The 19,963-nt window shown below is 40.3% G+C and overlaps 1 protein-coding gene across 4 annotated transcripts in view; it reads right to left on the reverse strand.

The window, feature by feature from the left end:
* Positions 1–19,963, reverse strand: part of cep112 (centrosomal protein 112) — a 406,308-nt gene that overhangs the window by 287,567 nt on the left and 98,778 nt on the right. For all 4 annotated transcript variants that reach the window (XM_061885269.1, XM_061885270.1, XM_061885268.1 and 1 more), the window contains 4 exons: positions 10,111–10,265; positions 9,918–10,047; positions 1,994–2,086; positions 1,869–1,928 (listed from right to left, as the gene is read on the reverse strand). In XM_061885269.1, coding sequence (XP_061741253.1) covers positions 1,869–1,928; positions 1,994–2,086; positions 9,918–10,047; positions 10,111–10,265 — 438 coding nt within the window. The remainder of the gene's footprint in view (positions 1–1,868; positions 1,929–1,993; positions 2,087–9,917; positions 10,048–10,110; positions 10,266–19,963) is intronic.

Here is a 19,963-nt window from a genome sequence, read left to right on the forward strand (position 1 = left end):
CAACCAATGAAAACACTAAATTTAACATCTCAGAAAATTAGAATATGGTGAAAAAGTCAGATATTGAAGTGAAGTGAATTATATTTATATAGCACTTTTCTCAAGTGACTCAAAGCGCTTTACATAGTGAAACCCAATATCTAAGTTCCATTTAAAGCAGTGTGGGTGGCACTGGGAGCAGGTGGGTAAAGTGTCTTGCCCAAGGACACAATGGCAGTAACTAGGATGGCTGAAGCGGGAATCGAACCTGCAACCCTCAAGTTGCTGGCACGGCCGCTCTACCAACCGAGCTATACCGCCCCAGACACCTGGTGCCACACTCTAATTAGCTAACTCCCTCAAAACACCTGGAAAAGTCTGGTTTTGATTGTGTATGACACCCAATCATGGGGAAGACTGCTGACTTGACAACTGTCCAAAAGATGAGCATTGATACTTTCAAGAAGGAGGGCAAGACACAAAAGGTCATTGCCAAAGAGGTTGGATGTTCCCAGAGCTCTGTGTCCAAGCACATCAAAAGAAAGGTGAAGGGAAGACAAAGATGTGCTAGAAAAAAGTGTACAAGCAAGAGGGATAACTGCGCCCTGGAGAGGATTGTCAAACAAAACCCATTCAAAAATGTGGGGGAGATCCACAAAGAGTGGACTGCAGCTGGAGTCAGTGCTTGAAGAACCACCACGCACCGACGTATGCAAGATATGGGCTTCAGCTGTCGCATTCCTTGTGTAAAGCCACTCTTGAATAAGAGACAACGTCAAAAGCGTCTCGCCTGGGCTCAAGACAAAAAGGACTGGACTGCTGCTGAGTGGTCCAAAGTTATGTTTTCAGATGAAAGTACATTTTGTATCTCCTTTGGAAATCAAGGTCCCAGAGTCCGGAGGAAGACAGGAGAGGCACAGAATCCCTGTTGCCTGAAGTCCAGTGTCTAAGGTCCACAATGGGTAATGGTCTGGGGTGCCATGTCATCTGCTGGTGTTGGTCCACTGGGTTTCCTGAGGTCTAGGGTCAATGCAGCAGTCTACCAGGAAGTTTTATGCTGCCTGCCGCCGACCAATTTTATGGAGGTGAAGATTTCATTTTCCAACATGACTTGGCACCTGCACACAGTGCCAAGTCTACCAGGACCTGCTTTAAGGACCATGGTATCCCTGTTCTTGATTGGCCTGCAAACTCACCTGACCTTAACCCCATAGAAAAGCTGTGTGGTATTGTGAAGGGGAAGATGCAACAATGCTGAAGAGCTGAAGGCCACTATTAAAGCAAGCTGGGCTCTCATAACACCTGAGGGTGCAACAGACTGCTGGACTCCATGTATTGCTGCAGCAATTCAGGCAAAAGGAGCTGCAACTAAGTATTGATTGCCGTACATGCTGAAACTTTACATCTTCATACTTTTCACTTGGCCCACATTTATAAAAAATATTTTTTGGTACTAGTCGTAACTAATAATCACCTTTTCTGAGATATTGAATTTGGGATTTTCAGTAATTGTCAGTACTAATCATTTCAAATATATCACTATGTGTGTAATGAATTGATATAATATGTAAGTTTCACATTCTGAATATAATTACTGAGATAAATCAACGTTTTCATGTAATGACTGATTTTAAATATTTTTGGGACCAAAATCCTTTGGGGTCCCTGGGATCAAGCCTGAGTGGAGACCTAAATGTATATTTTGTGCATATATTGTATTGGTTTTTCAAATAAAAACATATCAAAACTTTGATTTTTCAGTGGAAGAAGTTTGGACACCCCTGGTCTTGGAGGTCGACATTGTCCATCACTTTTTCTCCTATACAAGAACTGCTATACAAACCTAGAATGTAAATCTTGAAAAAGCACCAGCAGATTTGAGCACACACCTTTGCGTTGTAGCTGATCTGCAGGTCATCTTTTTCCTGCTGGAACTTCAAATCCTGATCCTGAGCAGAAGCAGCGGATGAGCGAACTTGAAAAAATTCCAATCTCATTTTAGGCCATCTCATACCCTGGCTTGTGTCTGTCTGTGATGTTCACTGACCAGCAGCTGCTGTTTGAGCTCACTGATAGTCTTCTCCAAGTCCTCCATCACTGCAGACGCCTGCAAGACAAGAGACTTTAATACCAAGTATGGAGGGAGTATACTGGAAGTATAAGGGCTACAGTGAACATGGCAAAGAAAACAATTGTATGTGTAGAATAGTCACAATGTTCAGAGAGACAAAAGGAGGTAGAAAGCAAAAAAATTGGCATGAAGTTGAAAAAAGGGTCAGAATCCTATGAGAAAAGAATAATATTACAATAAGTGAGTCAAGGTAAGCAGTTTTTTGTCATCCTCAACATCATCAGCATAAACCACACTGAGTCAAGCAGTGCCAACATCATCCTGCTTCCAAAGAAAGCTTCACCAATTCTGCTTTAATGACCACCACACAGTTACACCAAGTGAAGTGAATTCTATTTATATAGCGCTTTTCTCTAGTGACTCAAAGGTGCTCTACATAGTGAAACCCAATATCTAAGTTTTATTTAAACCATTGTGGGTGGCACTGGGAGCAGGTGAGTAAAGTGTCTTGCCCAAGGACACAACGGCAGTGACTAGGATGGCGGAAGTGGGGATCGAACCTGGAACTCCTTAAAGGCCTACTGAAAGCCACTACTACTGACCACACAGTCTGATAGTTTATATATCAATGATGAAATATTAACATTGCAACACATGACAATATGGCCGCTTTACTTCACTAAATTACAATTTTAAATTTCCCGCGAAGTTTCCTGTTGAAAACGTGGTGGAATGATGACGTGTGTGTGACGTTATTGGTTGAAGCGGACATTTCAGCCCAGCATCACACACGGCTAAAAGTCGTCTCTTTTCATCACATAATTACACAGTATTTTGGACATCTGTGTTGCTGAATCTTTTGGAATTTGTTCAATAATGGAGACGTCAAAGAAGAATGCTGTTGGTGGAAAGCGGTGGTTTGCGGCTGCCTTTATCAACCAAGACACAGCCGGTGTTTCTTTGTTGTGAAGCTTTAATGCAGAGCGGTCAAGCAAACGTTTGTCTTCGTCAACCAGCAAAATTTTGGATGGGAAAATTGTGATATTATTCTTACCGGAGACTTGTGTGGATTATGTGACCTCCTCCTGCAGCTCGAAAAGGCAGCTGTGATCTTGGCTTCTCTCAGAGACACTGGCGTTCACCACAGCCCTCCGACTTTCAGGTGTGACTTTATAATCTCACTAAAACACTATTAATGCAATAAGCAGAGAAAGGATTTTCCAGAATCATCCTAGTAGTTGTGTCTAATTACATCTGAATTGCTCCCACTGCCATGCCTGAAGCCGTCGCCTTTATATTTTCTAGTGCTTCACTCTAACTTTCCTCATCCACGAATATTTTATCCTCGCTCAAATTAATGGGGAAATCGTCGCTTTCTCGGTCCGAATCGCTCTGGCTGCTGGTGGCCATGATTGTAAACAATGTTCAGATGTGAGGAACTCCACAACCTGTGACGTCACGCGCATATCGTCTGCTACTTCCGCTACAGGCAAGGCTTTTTTATTAGTGACCAAAAGTTGCCAACTTTATCGTGGATGTTCTCTACTAAATCCTTTCAGCAAAAATATGTTGAAATGATGAAGTATGACACATAGAATGGAGCTGCTATCCCTGTTTAAATAAGAACATCTCATTTCAGTAGGCCTTTGAGTTGCTAGGACGTCCACTCTACCAACTGAGCTACACCGCCCATGAAGTTCTATAAATGCATCCGTGAAGTTCTTTTGATGGTTTAGTCACAATTGGAGCACATCAAAACAATCCTTCCTCCCTCACTGGATGTGACAGTTTGACCCCACACTGTCACTGTTTGACCTTTGGCTTCCTCTCAAACTGCACATTTGATAAGAAGCTCAACATGGACGAACTTCACACATTCAATTGTTAGTGAAAAGCATTTTTTTTAGTCAGTAGAAAGCATGCTCAACAAACAAATTGCAAGCTCTCACTCACCATGGCTGTGAATGTGTGGCTAAAGGCTGAGCACACCTGCTTGGACTAATTAGGCCTAATTTGGGCCAAACCATGATTGTCAGGAGCTGGGTGTTGCTGAGGGACTCTGGACATTTACAAGTTGTTTTGTCGAAGCCTGAATACACTATGTACAAAAATGACTGCTTCACAAATGCAAAAGTACTATGTGAATACTTTTTAGACATGTGATGGTTATTTTTGGGCTAATTTACAAAATAACTGTTTTCTTAATTGGACCCAGCTATTTATGTGAGAGAATACCATGTTTCTGCCAGTCTGCTGTCTGCCACTGCCAGAGGAGATTCTCTGTCCTGAGCAAGAGTTTCTGTCCCCATACATCAAACATTTACTGAGATGATTATTTTGATGATGAGATTATGTTAATTAGTTGTGTTTAGTGATGAGGCTTCATGAAGCGTTTCGACACATTGCAAAACTGTGTCACTAAATACTGACATCTGCTGGACATTAAGCATCCCTACAGGCAACATATGGACCGACTCAACTGACACTGATTTTATGACCTAGTCCAGGGGTAGGGAACCTATGGCTCTAGAGCCAGATGTGGCCCTTTTGATGACTGCATCTGGCTCTCAGATAAATCTTAGCTGACATTGCTTAACACAGGGCTGTCCAAAGTGTGGCCTGCGGGTCCTTTTTTAACGGCACATTTTAAGAATACAATTCAAAAAGAATAAAAGACATAAAAAGTGGTATAAAAGAGCAAACAGGTGAAATGTGACAAGAAATTGTTGCAATGCTGACTCTTATAACACAAAGCTGCCATGCAGGCTGTTTCTTTCTTTAAAAAAGAATAATAAATCAAAAACAATGTCATTTTGAATGATTGACTTTGATTACATCACATTAAATATTCCACTTGGGGAAAATGTTGCATATTTTGTGTTATACCATTTAAAAAACTGAGCTGTTTTTTTTCTTTTAAAGAAGGGCCTAAAACAAACAAAACATAAACAACAATAAAACTTCAAATTGACGGATATATCTGAAGTTGAGCTCGAGATTATTGTGCTAAAAGTAAAAATGTATAATTTATTTTTTAATACTTTAATAAATAGGACACTTTTGGATCCCCAATTATTTTAGTGTGGTTTGTTTTTAAGTGTCATTGCTCAAAAAATAATAATGAATCAAAATCCAAAATGAAGGCTCCAATTATTATATCATCTCAAACATCCCACCTAAAAAAGTTATTGGGTGAAAATATTGCATATTTAGTGTTTTTTCCTTTTTTTTTCTAATGTTGATCTAGAGATTTAAAACTTGCATAATAATAAAAATTACAATACTGAATAATGACACATTTTTAATATTTTTTGGGGACCAAAACCCTTTGGGGTCCCCGGGATCATAACTGAGTGGAGGCCCACATGTATATTTTTTATACATATATTGTATTGGTTTTTAAAATAAAAATGCTGAAAATGGCCCCCGCTTGCTGTGATTCTTCAGTGTGCGGTGGGCACCCCTGCTTTAACACCATAATTATGAATAATTCCGCTAGTAAGCACAGAGCTAAAAATAACGTTCAAAATACAAAACATTCTCATGCATTTTATCCATCCATCCGTTTTCTACCAGACTTGTTCAAGAAGTCGCATTAATGGTAAGAAGTATTCCATTTATTATTGGTTAACTTCAGAATAAGAATGTTATTAAAAGGAATAAGGGATTTATTATACTCTAAACATGTTGGTCTTACTTCAAAATGCACACATTTAGTTGTATTCAGTGTTAAAAAATATGATATGGCTCTCACGGAAATACATTTTTTTAAATTTGGCTTCATGGCTCTCTCAGCCAAAAAGGTTCCCGACCTCTGACCTCGTATATACAATAATATAAACCAAGTCATTGTATTTCATTTAGGATTATTTCATATCTTCATTTAAATAAAAACACTGTATCTTTTTTAAATACAGTCAATAAATAATGTCAACATGTATCATAAAATGGAAATCTAAGAGATTGTGTTGTGAATGAGAATATTTATTTATTTATTTTTTTTACATTCGCTCTGAATACGCACTGTTGATTGATTGATTGATTGAAACTTTTATTAGTAGATTGCACAGTACAGTACATATTCCCTACAATTGACCACTAAATGGTAACACCCCAATAAGTTTTTCAACTTGTTTAAGTCGGGGTCCACGTTAATCAATTCATGGTAAAAAGGTAATGAGTGATCCATGGAGCTGGATTTGAACCAGTGCCTTAAGGCAGTGGTTCTCAAATGGGGGTACGCTTACCCCTGGGGGTACTTGAAGGTATGCCAAGGGGTACGTGAGATTTTTTGGAAATATTCTAAAAAATAGCAACAATTCAAGAATCCTTTATAAATATATTTATTATTACCAACTGCGTGCCTTGCCATCCTTGGTTTTGAAAGTCTGGTTTGCAAAGTCTACATTACCTTCCCCCGAGGTGGGTGTGACACTGGACCTTCAGTTTGCATGGACATCTCCACAAGTTTGCATACAACACTATATTGTGGTCTCAACCACGGCCATTAATCCCACGACAGGGAAGAGTTGAGACAACGTAGGGCAGCGACTAAAGGTCCCTTCAACACTAAAAGTGGGTAAATCCCACCTGAGCTTATCCTTCGTCAGCCGGCGCAACGTGACCTAGTACGCATGCGCTGAAAATGAGTACGTCATAGTCGCCTCCAGTGTTTCTTTGTGTGCAAGTTCTTCAATGAAGTGCAACTTATCTGAACTTCAATGAACTGGAGTCCAGTGTGCTGTGGGGCCTTTGCTAGTGAATCACACCTGAGACATCATACATTAGTCACACCTATATTGCACACGTGGAAGTACACCATGTGATGAAGAATATTTTACAACAATCAATCTAGGGATGTAATATCTGGTCAGGACACTCCTCACTCTTTTGCCTTCATTCTCCTTTCCTTCTTGCTGACTTTATATACTCTGGACCTAGACGTTGATTTGGTGACAGACATGGCGGACAATAACTGATACAGTTTGTTTTGTCCGTCCAAATGCATTTGCTGTTTTCCAATCCAATCCATCCATCCATTTTCTACCGCTTACCGTATTTCCTTGAATTGCCAGCGGGTATATAGTATGCACCTGCCTAGAATTACTGCTGGGTCAAACTGGTTTCGCAAAATAATTAGCGCATGCTTAGCATTACCGCCGGCTCAGGATTTCCACACATTTCGCCAAATAATTAGCATATGCCTAGAATTTCCACCGGGTCAAACTCGTCACGTCACGAGTGACACTTCACCTGTCATCATTTTCAAAATGGAGGAGGCTGATTTCAATCATTTGAAATCGCATAAAGGGAAGAAGATTAAGAGCTATTCAGTAGGATTTAAGGTCCAAGCTATTGAATATGCTAAAAAGAACAGTAAGCAGCTATGTTTTATTAATATACCGTAGCTGCGTGTGTCAAATATGAGTCAGTAAATGACTCCCGCCTCCTGGTGGTAGAGGGCGCTAGTGATCCTTCTTGCGACTACTCGGCTGCAGAAGAAGTGACAACAAGCAGCAAGAGTTTATTTTTTCCTCTCGCTTGCACTTTTAACATGGAGGATTACATATCTAAAATAAAACCGTTTTCTAAACTGGACTTTCACTCTAAGCAGGAGGTAATAAAGGAAGATCTCCATCGAGACAGAGAGACTTTTAAAACTGAAGAAAGATAAGGAAGAGTTCCATAAACAAGTTATCGATGCTTTTGATCAGAAGGAGCTGCACATGGACTTCATTTATAAGTAAAAGTAAGACCATAATAACGTTTTTTTTATTAAATGTGCTTTTCATGATGGTATCCTTACATCACACTCAAATTATAAGCGCAGGCCTAAATTTTGACTGACTTCATTGTGCAGACATTACCTTGTGGTTGTTTGTCATGTGAGTGACTGACTCCATTGTGCAGACATTACCTTGTGGTTGTTTGTCATGTGAGTGACTGACTTCATTGTGCAGACATTACTTTGTGGTTGTTTGTCATGTGAGTGACTGACTTCATTGTGCAGACATTACCTTGTGGTTGTTTGTCATGTGAGTGACTGACTCCATTGTGCAGACATTACCTTGTGGTTGTTTGTCATGTGAGTGACTGACTTCATTGTGCAGACATTACCTTGTGGTTGTTTGTCATGTGAGTGACTGACTCCATTGTGCAGACATTACCTTGTGGTTGTTTGTCATGTGAGTGACTGACTCCATTGTGCAGACATTACCTTGTGGTTGTTTGTCATGTGAGTGACTGACTCCATTGTGCAGACATTACCTTGTGGTTGTTTGTCATGTGAGTGACTGACTCCATTGTGCAGACATTACCTTGTGGTTGTTTGTCATGTGAGTGACTGACTTCATTGTGCAGACATTACCTTGTGGTTGTTTGTCATGTGAGTGACTGACTCCATTGTGCAGACATTACCTTGTGGTTGTTTGTCATGTGAGTGACTGACTCCAATGTGCAGACATTACCTTGTGGTTGTTTGTCATGTGAGTGACTGACTCCATTGTGCAGACATTACCTTGTGGTTGTTTGTCATGTGAGTGACTGACTTCATTGTGCAGACATTACCTTGTGGTTGTTTGTCATGTGAGTGACTGACTCCATTGTGCAGACATTACCTTGTGGTTGTTTGTCATGTGAGTGACTGACTTCATTGTGCAGACATTACCTTGTGGTTGTTTGTCATGTGAGTGACTGACTCCATTGTGCAGACATTACCTTGTGGTTGTTTGTCATGTGAGTGACTGACTTCATTGTGCAGACATTACCTTGTGGTTGTTTGTCATGTGAGTGACTGACTCCATTGTGCAGACATTACCTTGTGGTTGTTTGTCATGTGAGTGACTGACTTCATTGTGCAGACATTACCTTGTGGTTGTTTGTCATGTGAGTGACTGACTCCATTGTGCAGACATTACCTTGTGGTTGTTTGTCATGTGAGTGACTGACTCCAATGTGCAGACATTACCTTGTGGTTGTTTGTCATGTGAGTGACTGACTCCATTGTGCAGACATTACCTTGTGGTTGTTTGTCATGTGAGTGACTGACTTCATTGTGCAGACATTACCTTGTGGTTGTTTGTCATGTGAGTGACTGACTCCATTGTGCAGACATTACCTTGTGGTTGTTTGTCATGTGAGTGACTGACTCCATTGTGCAGACATTACCTTGTGGTTGTTTGTCATGTGAGTGACTGACTTCATTGTGCAGACATTACCTTGTGGTTGTTTGTCATGTGAGTGACTGACTCCATTGTGCAGACATTACCTTGTGGTTGTTTGTCATGTGAGTGACTGACTCCAATGTGCAGACATTACCTTGTGGTTGTTTGTCATGTGAGTGACTGCCTCCATTGTGCAGACATTACCTTGTGGTTGTTTGTCATGTGAGTGACTGACTTCATTGTGCAGACATTACCTTGTGGTTGTTTGTCATGTGAGTGACTGACTCCATTGTGCAGACATTACCTTGTGGTTGTTTGTCATGTGAGTGACTGACTTCATTGTGCAGACATTACCTTGTGGTTGTTTGTCATGTGAGTGACTGACTCCAATGTGCAGACATTACCTTGTGGTTGTTTGTCATGTGAGTGACTGACTCCATTGTGCAGACATTACCTTGTGGTTGTTTGTCATGTGAGTGACTGACTTCATTGTGCAGACATTACCTTGTGGTTGTTTGTCATGTGAGTGACTGACTCCATTGTGCAGACATTACCTTGTGGTTGTTTGTCATGTGAGTGACTGACTCCATTGTGCAGACATTACCTTGTGGTTGTTTGTCATGTGAGTGACTGACTTCATTGTGCAGACATTACCTTGTGGTTGTTTGTCATGTGAGTGACTGCCTCCATTGTGCAGACATTACCTTGGCCACAGAGAGCGTGTGCTCCTTCTGCAAATGGTTGACGTCAGCTTGGTGTTTGGCCTGGAACTTCTGTAAGGTCTGCTCAAACAGCACGCTCTGTTCATCTTTGTCTTTCTGCAGGACCATAAAGCTGTGGACCGGGTCAGAGTATCAGTCACTCTTACTTCCTGTCTAGGTCAACCATCTTCCAGACCTTCTGTTGGCCTCCTGCAGTTCCACATTGATGGATGCAAGGTGGATCTCCAGCTGGGCCTTCTCCTGCGTCGCCTTCTGACACAAGTTGTTGCTCTTCTCGACTTCCGCAGACTGCTGCTTGGTTTGCTGCTCCAGCTCACACACAATCTGCATCTACAAAAACCACAAGCATGCACCGACATCCATTATTCTCTGCATCTTTACATGCAGCTGTAGAGAGTCTGAACTTGCCGTGAAGTCTCCTTCAAATCAACTCTTTTACACTGATTTCCCCTCCAAGATACGTCAGTCATCTACCAGCAACAACCTCTCTGCAGTACAAACTGTGCCAAAGGTCAGAGTTTGTACAGCATGGGAAGAATCTTATCATGTCCTACAAGTCTTTGCATTCATTTTCTCACTTAAAAAAACTTAGCTCCAGGAGGTTCTCAAGTGCTTAGAGCTGGAACATACAACTTGTCCATACGGGTTGGGAAATGGTGTTAGATGTAAATATAAACAGAATACAATGATTTGCAAATCCTTTTCAAGCCATATTCAGTTGAATATGCTACAAAGACAACATATTTCATGTTCAAACTCAAACTTTTTTTTTTTTTGCAAATAATCATTAACTTTAGAATTTGATGCCAGCAACACGTGACAAAGAAGTTGGGAAAGGTGGCAATAAATACTGATAAAGTTGAGGAATGGAACACCCCACAGGTGTGCAGGCTAATTGGGAACAGGTGGGTGCCATGATTGGCTATAAAAACAGCTTCCCAAAAAATGCTCAGTCTTTCACAAGAAAGGATGGGGCGAGGTACACCCCTTTGTCCACAACTGTGTGAGCAAATAGTCAAACAGTTTAAGAACAACCTTTCTCAAAGTGCAATTGTAATAAATTTAGGGATTTCAACATCTACGCTCCATAATATCATCAAAAGGTTCAGAGAATCTGGAGAAATCACTCCACGTAAGCGGCATGGCCGGAAACCAACATTGAATGACCGTGACCTTCCATCCCTCAGACGGCACCGTATCAAAAACCCACATCAATCTCTAAAGGATATCACCACATGGGCTCAGGAACACTTCAGAAAACCACTGTCACTAAATACAGTTGGTCGCTACATCTGTAAGTGCAAGTTAAAGCTCTACTACGCAAAGCGAAAGACATTTATCAACAACATCCAGAAACGCCAACGGCTTCTCTGGACCCGAGATCATCTAAGATGGACTGATGCAAAGTGGAAAAGTGTTCTGTGGTCTGACGATTCCACATTTCAAATAGTTTTTGGAAATATTCAACATCGTGTCATCCAGACCGTAGGGGAAGCGAACCATCAAGACTGGTATGGATGCAAAGTGTAAAAGCCAGCATGTGTGATGGTATGGGGGTGTATTAGTGCCCAAGGCATGGGTAACTTACACATGTGTGATGGTATGGGGGTGTATTAGTGAACAAGACATGGGTAACTTACACATGTGTGATGGTATGGGGGTGTATTAGTGCCCAAGGCATGGGTAACTTACACATGTGTGATGGTATGGGGGTGTATTAGTGCCCAAGGCATGGGTAACTTACACATGTGTGATGGTATGGGGGTGTATTAGTGCCCAAGACATGGGTAACTTACACATGTGTGATGGTATGGGGGTGTATTAGTGCCCAAGGCATGGGTAACTTACACATGTGTGATGGTATGGGGGTGTATTAGTGAACAAGGCATGGGTAACTTACACATGTGTGATGGTATGGGGGTGTATTAGTGCCCAAGGCATGGGTAACTTACACATGTGTGATGGTATGGGGGTGTATTAGTGAACAAGGCATGGGTAACTTACACATGTGTGATGGTATGGGGGTGTATTAGTGCCCAAGGCATGGGTAACTTACACATGTGTGATGGTATGGGGGTGTATTAGTGAACAAGACATGGGTAACTTACACATGTGTGATGGTATGGGGGTGTATTAGTGCCCAAGGCATGGGTAACTTACACATGTGTGATGGTATGGGGGTGTATTAGTGCCCAAGGCATGGGTAACTTACACATGTGTGATGGTATGGGGGTGTATTAGTGCCCAAGACATGGGTAACTTACACATGTGTGATGGTATGGGGGTGTATTAGTGCCCAAGGCATGGGTAACTTACACATGTGTGATGGTATGGGGGTGTATTAGTGAACAAGGCATGGGTAACTTACACATGTGTGATGGTATGGGGGTGTATTAGTGCCCAAGGCATGGGTAACTTACACATGTGTGATGGTATGGGGGTGTATTAGTGCCCAAGGCATGGGTAACTTACACATGTGTGATGGTATGGGGGTGTATTAGTGAACAAGGCATGGGTAACTTACACATGTGTGATGGTATGGGGGTGTATTAGTGAACAAGACATGGGTAACTTACACATGTGTGATGGTATGGGGGTGTATTAGTGAACAAGACATGGGTAACTTACACATGTGTGATGGTATGGGGGTGTATTAGTGCCCAAGGCATGAGTAACTTACACATGTGTGATGGTATGGGGGTGTATTAGTGCCCAAGGCATGGGTAACTTACACATCTGTGATGGTATGGGGGTGTATTAGTGAACAAGACATGGGTAACTTACACATGTGTGATGGTATGGGGGTGTATTAGTGAACAAGACATGGGTAACTTACACATGTGTGATGGTATGGGGGTGTATTAGTGAACAAGACATGGGTAACTTACACATGTGTGATGGTATGGGGGTGTATTAGTGAACAAGACATGGGTAACTTACACATGTGTGATGGTATGGGGGTGTATTAGTGAACAAGACATGGGTAACTTACACATGTGTGATGGTATGGGGGTGTATTAGTGCCCAAGGCATGGGTAACTTACACATGTGTGATGGTATGGGGGTGTATTAGTGCCCAAGGCATGGGTAACTTACACATGTGTGATGGTATGGGGGTGTATTAGTGAACAAGACATGGGTAACTTACACATGTGTGATGGTATGGGGGTGTATTAGTGAACAAGGCATGGGTAACTTACACATGTGTGATGGTATGGGGGTGTATTAGTGAACAAGACATGGGTAACTTACACATGTGTGATGGTATGGGGGTGTATTAGTGCCCAAGGCATGGGTAACTTACACATCTGTGATGGTATGGGGGTGTATTAGTGAACAAGACATGGGTAACTTACACATGTGTGATGGTATGGGGGTGTATTAGTGAACAAGACATGGGTAACTTACACATGTGTGATGGTATGGGGGTGTATTAGTGCCCAAGGCATGGGTAACTTACACATCTGTGATGGTATGGGGGTGTATTAGTGAACAAGACATGGGTAACTTACACATGTGTGATGGTATGGGGGTGTATTAGTGAACAAGACATGGGTAACTTACACATGTGTGATGGTATGGGGGTGTATTAGTGAACAAGACATGGGTAACTTACACATGTGTGATGGTATGGGGGTGTATTAGTGAACAAGACATGGGTAACTTACACATGTGTGATGGTATGGGGGTGTATTAGTGCCCAAGGCATGGGTAACTTACACATGTGTGATGGTATGGGGGTGTATTAGTGCCCAAGGCATGGGTAACTTACACATGTGTGATGGTATGGGGGTGTATTAGTGAACAAGACATGGGTAACTTACACATGTGTGATGGTATGGGGGTGTATTAGTGAACAAGGCATGGGTAACTTACACATGTGTGATGGTATGGGGGTGTATTAGTGAACAAGACATGGGTAACTTACACATGTGTGATGGTATGGGGGTGTATTAGTGCCCAAGGCATGGGTAACTTACACATGTGTGATGGTATGGGGGTGTATTAGTGCCCAAGGCATGGGTAACTTACACATCTGTGAAGGCACCATTAATGCTGAAAGGTACATACAGCTTTTGGAACAACATATGTTGTCATCCAAGTGCCGTCTTTTTCATGGACGCCCCTGCTTATTTCAACAAGACAATGCCAAGCCATGTGTTACAACAGCGTGGCTTTATAAAAAAGAGCGCGGGTACTTTCCTGGCCCGCCTGCAGTCTAGACCTGTCTCCCATGGAAAATGTGTGGCGCATTATGAAGCGTAAAATACGACAGCGTTGAAGGACTGAAGCTCTACATAAAACAAGAATGGGAAAGAATTCCACTTTCAAAGCTTCAACAATTAGTTTCCTCAGTTCCCAAACGTTTATTGAGTGTTGTTAAAAGAAAAGGTGATGTAACACAGTGGTGAACATGCCCTTTCCCAACTACTTTGCATGTGTTGCAGCCATGAAATGCTAAGTTAATTATTATTTGCATAGAAAACATAAAGTTTATGAGTTTGAACATCAAATATGTTGTCCTTGTAGTGCATTCAAGTGAATATGGCTTGAAAATGATCTGCAAATCATTGTATTCTGTTTATATTTACTCATATGGAAACGTGGTTTGTAATCAGGTCTGCCTTATATATGAAAAACGACCTGACTAGACCCGCTTATCGGCAGTGCGCCTTATAATCTGGTGCGCCCTCTGTTTCGGAAAATACAGTAATCACCCAAAAAGTTAATAGTTAAATACCTCTGATGTAAATAACATCTCTACAGTATGTAACAACTCCTGTTATGTCCAGTATTATAATTGACTGCCAAGTGCTTTATTCTAAAATAAAACAGCATAGAATTACAGCCTTTCCCGTCCTGGTTATTGAAGAGAAACACAGTTTCTTTGTCTGCTGCGTGTCTTCATACATTTGTGTACATGACAGCTTGGAATGCTGTATGAGAAGGCTGATAAAGAGGATGATGATTAAAGATGGAGTGTGCCGCCAGATCTGAACGATGACAGGAGAGATGGTGCATAAGAGGAAGAGGGAGGCCTGTGCGAAGACGGAAACAAGAAGCCTGTGTTTTGCACCTTTTGGTCTCTGGCGGCAGATGAGAAGAAGCACCTGTCCAAACCCCGGCTGGTACACCTGGACACTCTCAGTGGGAGCAAGTTACATCCACTAATTAGGTGTTGCCCGTGTGAATTACTGGGTGGGAACTACATAAGTTACATTTCAAAAAAGTCTTTGAAGATAAAAAAAAATGTTGAATGCGTGAGAAAAAAAAAAGAAGACAGCAACCAGACGACAGACTTATTCACTCATCTCATAACATAGATGTCCTTGGTGTGGATGCATGCAAGCATACACTTTTACCGTATTTCCTTGAAATGCCGCCAGGTATATAGTGTGTGCCTGCCTAGAATTACTGCCGGGTCAAACTTGTTTTGCCAAATAATTAGCACATGCTTAGCATTACCGCCAGGTCAAACTTGTTTCGCAAAATATTTTATTTATTAGCGGTTGTCTAGAATTTCCCCCGGGTCAAACTCGTCACGTCACGAGTGACACTTCACCTGTCATCATTTTCAAAATGGAGGAGGCTGATTTCAATCATTTGAAATCGCATAAAGGGAAGAAGATTAAGAGCTATTCAGTAGGATTTAAGGTCCAAACTATTGAATATGCTAAAAAGAACAGTAGGCAACTATGTTTTATTAATATACCGTAGCTGCGTGTGTCAAATATGAGTCATTAAATGACTCCCGCCTCCTGGTGGTAGAGGGCGCTAGTGATCCTTCTTGCGACTACTCGGCTGCAAAAGAAGTGACAACAAGCAGCAAGAGTGAGCAGCCATCCTTTAGTTTTTCCTCTGGCTTGCACTTTTAACATGGAGGATTACATATCTAAAATAAGACAGTTTTCTAAACTGGACTTTCAATGGAAGCAGGAGGTAATAAAGGAAGATCTCCATCGAGACAGAGAGACTTTTAAAACTGAAGAAAGATAAGGAAGACTTCTATAAACAAGTTATCCATGCTTTTGATCCGAAGGAGCTGCGCATGGACTTCATTTATAAGTAAAGGTAAGACAATAATAATGTTTTTTTTATTAAATGTGCTTTTTATGATGTATCCTTACTTCACACTCAAATTTTTAAGCGCAGGCCTACATTTACTGCATGCCATTGGTAAGCGCCGGAGTGAGAAGAGGTTTTAAATTAATTAGCGTCCCGGCTAATTTACAATTAGGGCTGGGCGATACGGCCTCTTTTTAATATCTTGATATTTTTAGGCCATGTCACGACACACCATATATATCTTCATATTTTGCCTTCGCTTTGAATGAACACTTAATGAATAATCTGTCCTTAAATAAAATAGTGAACATGCTAGACAACTTGTCTTTTAATAGTAAGTAAACAAAGAAAGGCTTCTAATTAGTCTGCTGACTTATGCAGTAACATATTGTGTCATTTATACACTTATTATTTTGTACACATTATTAAGGACAAACTGTAAAAAAATATGATTAATCTACTTGTTCATTGACTGTTAATATCTGTTTATTCTCTCTTTTAACATTTCCTATCTACACTTCTGTTAAAATATAATAATCACTTATTCTTCTCTTCTTTGATACTTTACATTAGTTTTGGATGATACCACACATTTAGGAATCAGTTACCAAGTAGTTACAAGAACGTACAATAAAATATAATACCTAATAAACTAATACTGATGAATAAATACTGATATAAAGGGTAGGTGTCACACTGTTTTCTGTTTTAACATGTTCTATATACAATTCTGTTAAAATGTAATAATCACTTATTCTTCTCTTCTTTGATACTTTACATTAGTTTTAGATGATACCACACATTTAGGTATCGATCCGATACCAAGTAGTTACAGGATCATACATTGGTCATAATTTAGGTTCTCATGTGTCTGGGGCCATATTTCTTAAATTAATGAATATAATATAAATACATTGAAAAAAAAAGATTTTGTGACATTAAAAAAATATTGACTTAATCATAGTAGATACGCTCTTGTACTTGGTATCATTACAGTGGATGTCAGGTGTAGATCCACCCATGGCGTTTGTTTACATTGTGACGCTGGTGAGCTATTGTATCCTCCTAAGGTGTGTAGTGAAGCATGTTTAGCTATTGTATCCTCCTAAGGTGTGTAGTGAAGCATGTTTAGCTATTGTATCCTCCTAAGGTGTGTAGTGAAGCATGTTTAGATGTTTCTCGTCCTGCAGTGATAAAGGTACTTGTAAGAAACTTACTTTATTTGTTGCCATGGAGGCGAGGATTAGTGATTTAGAAGAAGCTAAAACATTGCCGATTGCGGATGGACATTAAAGTTAAAGTTGAAGTTAAAATACCAATAAATGTCACACACACACACACACACACACACTAGGCGTGGTGAAATTTGTCCCCTGTATTTGACCCATCCCCTTGTTTGCCCCCTGGGAGGTGAGGGGAGCAGTGAGCAGCAGCGAAGGCCACGCCCGGGAATCATTTTTGGTGATTTAACCCCCAATTCCAACCCTTGATGCTGAGTGCCAAGCAGGGAGGTAATGGCTCCCATTTTTATGGTCTTTGGTATGACTCAGCCGGGGTTTGAACTCACAACCTGCCCATCTCAGGGCGGACACTCTAACCACTAGGCCACTGAGTAGGTTTGTGTAATATATCATGATCTCTGACCGACCTACCATATTTTTCGGACTATAAGTTGCAGTTTTTTTTCATAGTTTGGCCGGGGGTGTGACATATACTCTGGAGCGACTTGTGTGTGAAATTATTAACACATTACCATAAAATATCAAATAATAATATTTATCTAATTCGCGGAAGAGACGAAGAAAATGTCAGCAGTCGTAACACACACTGCCTTTGCATGCCGGTCCAATCACATAATATATACGGCTTTCGACACACACAAGTGAATGCAAGACATACTTGGTCAACAGCCATACAATTCCAAGCCTTAATGCTGAGTCACAAGCAGGGAGGTCATGGCTCCCATTTTTATAGTCTTTGGTATGACTCGGCCGGGGTTTGAACTCACAACCTGCCCATCTCAGGGCGGACACTCTAACCACTTAGAACAGTGGTTCTCAAATGGGGTACTTGAAGGTATGCCAAGGGGTACGCGAGATTTTTTTTAAATATTCTAAAAACAGCAACAATTCAAAAATCCTTTATAAATATATTTATTGAATAATACTTGAATGTAAGTTCATAAAGTGTGAAAAGAAATACAACAATGCAATATTCAGTGTTGACAGCTAGATTTTTTTTGTGGACATGTTCCATAAATATTGATGTTAAAGATTTCTTTTTTTGTGAAGAAATGTTTATAAGTAAGTTGATGAATCCAGATGGATCTCTATTACAATCCCCAAAGAGGACACTTTAAGTTGATGATTACTTCTATGTGGAGAAATCTGCATTTAGCATTCAATCACTTGTTTATTTTTAGTTATTTTTACATCTTTTTTCCCAAATAGTTGAAGAAAGACCACTACAAATGAGCAATATTTTGCACTGTTATACAATTGAATAAATCAGAAAATGATGAGCAAAAATGCTTTGCTGTGATTAAGACAGAGGTCGGGAACCTTTTTGGCAGAGAGAGCCATGAAAGCCAAATATTTCAAAATGTATTTCTGTGAGAGCCGTACAATATTTTTGAACACTGAATGTGTGCATTTTTAAGTAAGACCAACATTTTTAGAGTATAATAAGTCTCTTATTCTTTTTAATAACATAGTTATTCTGAAGTTAACCAAATGAACAGGTGCGGAAGAAAACGGATGTCAGTACGTGGACTTTGAGGTTTGTTTTCCTGGAATGCAAAGGGAAGTTAGAGCGGGCAAGGTGTGAAGGGAAGGACATATTTATTTATTACTCTAAAAAATGAATAAAAGGCGCGCACAAGCCGGAAGTACAAAAACTTGGCTAATGAAACAAAAACTTGCACAAAGGCAGAAACTATGAACATGAAGCAAAACTCGTTAACTGTGACATGAAAAAAGCAAACGTATGTGACATGCAAGAAGCATAACTATGAACAGAAGTGAGTATCAGAAGAAGCATAACTATGAACAGAAGTGAGTATCAGAAGAAGCATAACTATGAACAGAAGTGAGTATCAGAAGAAGCATAACTATGAACAGAAGTGAGCAGAGGTGATGTCGCCAGGCTGACTTCCTGGCAACTATGGATTTAAATAATAGTGACATGATTAGTGAAAACAGGTGCGTGACTCAAAATGTGAAACAGGTGAAAGTAATGGTGGCAAAACAAGAGTGAAAAAGCAGGAACTGAGTGTCTAAAAACCAAACAGAACATGACCTAAACTAAACATGATCACAGACATGACAACGGATGCATGGATTAAGATGCATGAGAATGTTTTATATTATGAACGTTATTTTTAACACTGTGATTACCAGCAGAATTATTCAGGACTTATCTTGTTAAGTAATGTCAGCTAAGATTTATCTGAGAGCCAGATGCAGTCATTAAAAGAACCACATCTGGATCTAGGTCAGGGGTCAGCAACCTTTTTGAAAGCAAGAGCTACTTCTTGGGTACTGATTCATGCCAAGGGCTACCAGTTTGATACACACTTCAATAAATTGCCAGAAATAGCCAATTTGCTCAATTTACCTTAAACTCTATGTTACTAACAATAATTAATGATATTTATCTTTGTGGAAACACTGATCATCTTAATGATTTCTTACAATAAATATATATTTTTGATGACATGTTTTAAATAGGTTAAAATCCAATCTGCACTTTGTTAGAATATATAACAAATTGGACCAAGCTATATTTCTAACAAAGACAAATCATTATTTCTTCTAGATTTTCCAGGACAAACATTTTAAAAGACTTTTAATAAGATTTAAATTTGATTCTACAAATTTTCTAGATTTGCCAGAATGTTTTTATTTTTATTTTAATCATAATAAGTTTGAAGAAATATATCACAAATATTCTTCGTCGAAAAA

This window comes from Nerophis ophidion, linkage group LG23, assembly GCF_033978795.1.
Source record: "Nerophis ophidion isolate RoL-2023_Sa linkage group LG23, RoL_Noph_v1.0, whole genome shotgun sequence".
In the NCBI taxonomy this organism is placed as follows: Eukaryota; Metazoa; Chordata; class Actinopteri; order Syngnathiformes; family Syngnathidae; genus Nerophis; species Nerophis ophidion.